Below are 4,844 nucleotides of genomic sequence, written 5' to 3'. Positions count from 1 at the left end.
ACCCCGCCCCACTCAGCCCCAGCCCCAGGCGGAGCTCCCTGCAGCGGCACAGACGCAGCCCCCACCTCAGCCCCCTACCACACCGGTGAGACCGAGTCCCTCCGCATGCCCTCCATTTTGACACCTCCCTTCTCCCATGCAGACTCCCATCCCTGTGATTGCCATGCACCAGCCCCATCCCATTCACACCCACCTTCCTAATAACTGCATCTTCACCAGTGTTTGTAGCCTTCATCACTATGGGAATGTCACATTTTTCATACTAAGGGAGCCGTGATGAATAAAGGTGGCATGCATTTGTGTCACAGCTGCAGCCTTGCATGCTGAACAAACAAACAAACAAACAAACAGTTTTGTGGAACTGCTGGCACATATCTTATTTTTGTTTTGTTTTCTTCTGCACTCTTTTCCTCCTTTATGTTTCAGCTTTCTCAACCGGGAGCTAGTTTGGAAAACCGGGTTCCGACTCCCGCCTCGGCCGCCAGCGCTGAGCTGCACCCGCAGCACGTTGGGACGGAGGTTAAAACAGAAACACACACGGACCAACAGGAGTTTGAGGCTGCTGGTGGGAAGATCGAGCCCAAGACGGAGGTAGGTCTGAGCTGCAAAATGAAGGGCTTTCCAAATGATCAAACAACATGAATTTGGACATTTATCTTCGTCTTAAAATTTGCATGGTTTACTACATCATCTTGTGCATTATTTACATAAGACTTCATCCACTGCTTAGTCATAAATCATGGGCTGATTTGCCTAATTTTTCCTTTCTTGTTTTGCATTTATGTATTTTATCAGTTCATGTAGGACGGAGAGGAAGTTTTTTGTGCTTCAACATGTGTGATGTAAAATTGATTTTTTAAAATTCTGAACAAAGCTATTCATGAACCTGATTAAATACTTATCATTATTATTATTAAATTAAATTAAATGTTAAGGAGGCCAGTATTGAGAATCACTTCTTTACTTAGACTTTAAATCTATCAACTGGACACTCCAACCTAAAATTCACTTTAAACATGTAAAATGCTTCTTTAGATTATATATTTATATTTTGTATCGTAGCTTTTTGGATTGTTTAAAATGTGCCGGTGTCCTGAAGATGGTTTGTTCTCTCGCCTGTAGCCCGAGGATGAGTCCGTAAAAAAGGAGCCGCCGGATGAAAAGCCAGAGCCAATGGAGGTGGAAGACAAAAAGCCAGAAATGAAGACGGAATCCAAAGAAGAGGAGGAGGGTGGATCTAACGGCACAACCTCCTCGTCTCCCACTCAGTCACGGCGGAAAAGTGAGTGTGATGCTGAGGAATTAAACAATCTTGAGGGATTTGGAAGTCTACTATAGATTCTTGGATTTAGGTTTCAATTAGCCCATGTTCTGACTACATCTGTGGGAGCGTTTTATTAAAGAAAGAAGTTCTTATGAAGGGTTTTGTTTCTTTACGGTGGCCCTTCTTTTCACTAACGTTGCAGTAAACATTGAGAAGGAGTATTAAAAATATCCTAATTGACCTATGTTTATTCTTTCTTATATTGTAAACCTTTCCCTAAGCTTTCCTTCTTTTTTTTGCTGTATTAAGTTTGTCTCTTATTTATTTTTCAGTATTCAAGCCAGAGGAGCTGCGCCAGGCTCTAATGCCAACGCTCGAGTCTCTTTACAGGCAAGACCCAGAATCTCTGCCTTTCCGACAGCCAGTAGACCCCATGCTCTTGGGTATCCCGGTAGGTAGCACACAACCAAAATCTTTCAAAATACCTTAAACTGCATAACAGGTTTAATGGAAACACTTCAGCTTCACTGTTTTCCCTTGTGTGTGTGTTTTTTGTTTATTTTCTCTGTCTGTCCCTGTCCCTCTAGGACTACTTTGACATAGTCAAGAACCCGATAGATCTGTCCACAATAAAGCGGAAGCTCGACACAGGACAGTACCAAGAGCCGTGGCAGTACGTGGACGACGTGTGGCTGATGTTCAACAACGCCTGGCTGTACAACCGCAAGACGTCTCGCGTGTACAAGTACTGCTCTAAGCTGGCTGAGGTGTTCGAGTCAGAGATCGACCCGGTCATGCAGGGCCTGGGGTACTGCTGTGGGAGAAAGGTGAGACAGAGCGGGTTGGACAAAGAGGAAATTTACTCTTCATTATACTCTTTTATTCTCTTACGGTCACATTCTGGCTTTTAAAGCAATAGTTGTGACATCAGAAAACATTTTTTGAAACTATTCTCACATATGATCAACTCGGGCTGCCACTGTCAATTAATTTATAGGTTAATTTCCCTCTAAAAATCATAATCCACAATTTTTATTTAGTTCATTTTATTTTTAAGTCAACTTTGGCATTTACAGGATATCAGAAAACAAAATGCAAACAAAGACTTTCAAAATAAAGTACAAACTGCAGGTTTAAAGTGCCAACTCCAACATGACAAATGGATAAAATATAGCTCTGACTATTCGAGTGTTTTAAAAATAAAAAGCCTGAATATTCAGCACAATGTAAGGATATTATTGGTAAAAACTGCTTCGATCTGAGGTGAGAAATTCCTTTTGCAGGAATGTCGTCACCTGTCAGAAAGAGGAGAGAAACAAATGCAGCACAACTATTTAAAATGGAATAATGGAGACTTAGAAAAAAAAACAATTTCAGTTGACATGTTTAAGAAATTAAAAGATAGTCATAAAAATTAAGTTGACTAAAAACATGGATGTCGACTGACTCAAACGGTTGCATGATGGCGGTGGCCTTACAGTCGACCAGATAGGAAGCGTTTCCTGCCTTTCTGTTAACTTTACTACCATTTTTAATCAGTTCATTCTTTGACTGTTACATTATTAATAAATATTATGACATTTTAGGTTACATACTTTGTTCCAGGCCGTAAACAGTATTTCTTGTTTGTGTGTTTAGGTCATTTTTGCAAAACAGAAACCGTTTTTAGTTGATGGGATTACCACAAGTTCTGTTGGATGTCTGCCTGATCTCTTACTCAGATTGTTATTGTCTCACTGAAAAGAGGAAAAACCTAAATACAAATAGTTAAAACGTGAATTAATCAGATTTTTCTGCGTGCTTGTTCCTCTCACTTGTGTCTGCAGTACGAATTTTCCCCTCAAACGCTCTGTTGCTACGGCAAGCAGCTCTGCACCATACCTACTGGAGGGACTTACTACAGTTACCAGAACAGGTATCTACACATGTTTATTTTTGCACTCGCAGATGGTTTTGCTCTACTGTAGATGCTAAAACCATTTGCCTGTATTTTAATCTGAGTGAATAATATGCATAAACAATTATATGATTGTTTAAAGGCTATAAGACTGAAAAAATGCAGCCCTTTAAAGCGTGTTGCCCGTCCCCTGGAGCCCGACTTCTGCTCATTATTAGCTGCAGAGGGGTTGCTGTGATCCGTGTACGCCTGGCTTGCTAACAGCAGTAGTTTTAATGCTTCTGCCTCCTGGTCCTGGAACAGGATGACAATGCAAAATGTGTTTTTCACATTTAATTATTGTCAAGTTTCCAACGTCATCTGTTAAGGAGAACACTTAAGACTCTAAACCCCAAATCCATCGCTGCAAGGAAGTAATGCGATTGTTGTTTTTGCCTGTGTTTACCTAGAGACTGAGTTATTTAAACGTGGCTGTCCACCTCTCCTGTTATAATAAAAGCAGAACTTTGGTAAAAGCCAAAGCAGCCTTGCCCATCATTACCTTTCATTTGCAGTTGAAATGTGGCACATAATTGCCCACATTGTGTGTCTTTGCTCCCCCTGCTGTATGAACTGTGCGACTGCAACCCTTTTTCTCCCCCGCCGTCGGCCGCTTTCAAACTACAGCTGTGGTAGAAGAGAAACAGCATCAGGCTCTAGCGGCGCAATCCATTTACACTCTCACTGGGAGCTGAAGGATTCCCTGCTGCCTGTAATAAAACATGCATTACTTAGAGCACAGCGGAGTTGGAACGTCACAAACAAGTAGCTCAACGTCAAAACACAGGGTTAGTTTTATTAGCAGACCGTCTGCTAATGGAGTTCAGTAGCTGGCCCCAAAGATCTGCTGTTTCCGGTCTTTCAGCGACATTTTTACATGTTTAAATGTGCTTATTTTCCTTTCTTCCAGGTATCATTTCTGTGAAAAATGCTTCAATGAGATCCAGGGGGACAGTGTGACTCTAGGAGACGATCCCGCACAACCTCAAACGTGAGAACAATGAGTGTTAATGAACTGTAACCTCTGTTAGCTCTTTAATGCAAATATTTAAATAAGGTCCCAAATGAAATATTGAAATCCTTGTCTGTCAGATTAATGTCCTAATCACACGGTTCCAAGAAAACATATATTTTCTCTGTCTACTTTTTTCAAACGTATACATGTGTATGGAAACATCCACTTAAAAACACTTTGTTCATTCATATTTTTCTCCCCGCTTGGTGGACGCTTCAGTATGATATCGAAAGACCAGTTTGAACGCAAGAAGAATGACGTTCTTGACCCTGAACCGTAAGTAGGCTCTGCCTTTAAATCCTTCGGTCTGTGAACTAAAAATGCTGACAGGAAACGTGTTTTTATCCCAGCTTCTTGTACAGAAATCAGAAAGTTGATTTGTCACAACAGAAACTACTGTTTTCTCCTACACAGCCGCTGCTAATTAGATTAATCAAATTCTTTTCTTGTCTTTATTTGTGTTTTTTGATCAGCCACGCTTAAGAATAAATAAATAAAATAAAATTCTCTTGTGTACCTGCTCTGTCAGAAGTCTCCTTCCATTGAGTTTTTTTTTTTTTTTAAACTTTATTTTTATCATTTTTTTTACTTTTTTTTTTTTTTTTTTTTTTAAAAAATTTTTGGAAAAA

At 40.3% G+C, this 4,844-nt stretch overlaps 1 protein-coding gene across 5 annotated transcripts in view; it reads left to right on the top strand.

The window, feature by feature from the left end:
- crebbpa (CREB binding protein a) overlaps positions 1-4,844 on the top strand; it is a 44,958-nt gene that overhangs the window by 23,342 nt on the left and 16,772 nt on the right. For 4 of the 5 annotated variants that reach the window (XM_025007896.1, XM_037974640.1, XM_025007898.2 and 1 more), the window contains 8 exons: positions 1-85; positions 427-591; positions 1,123-1,282; positions 1,597-1,715; positions 1,852-2,091; positions 3,091-3,179; positions 4,111-4,191; positions 4,435-4,491. The exon at positions 1-85 is cut by the window's left edge and continues 281 nt beyond it. In XM_025007896.1, coding sequence (XP_024863664.1) covers positions 1-85; positions 427-591; positions 1,123-1,282; positions 1,597-1,715; positions 1,852-2,091; positions 3,091-3,179; positions 4,111-4,191; positions 4,435-4,491 — 996 coding nt within the window. The remainder of the gene's footprint in view (positions 86-426; positions 592-1,122; positions 1,283-1,596; positions 1,716-1,851; positions 2,092-3,090; positions 3,180-4,110; positions 4,192-4,434; positions 4,492-4,844) is intronic. The other variant, XM_017425640.3, reaches the window with a different exon arrangement.

This window comes from Kryptolebias marmoratus, linkage group LG3 (genome assembly GCF_001649575.2).
Source record: "Kryptolebias marmoratus isolate JLee-2015 linkage group LG3, ASM164957v2, whole genome shotgun sequence".
Taxonomy (NCBI): domain Eukaryota; kingdom Metazoa; phylum Chordata; class Actinopteri; order Cyprinodontiformes; family Rivulidae; genus Kryptolebias; species Kryptolebias marmoratus.
The sequence above is the reverse complement of the archived record's forward strand: the minus strand, read 5'-3'. Positions and strand labels throughout refer to the sequence as shown.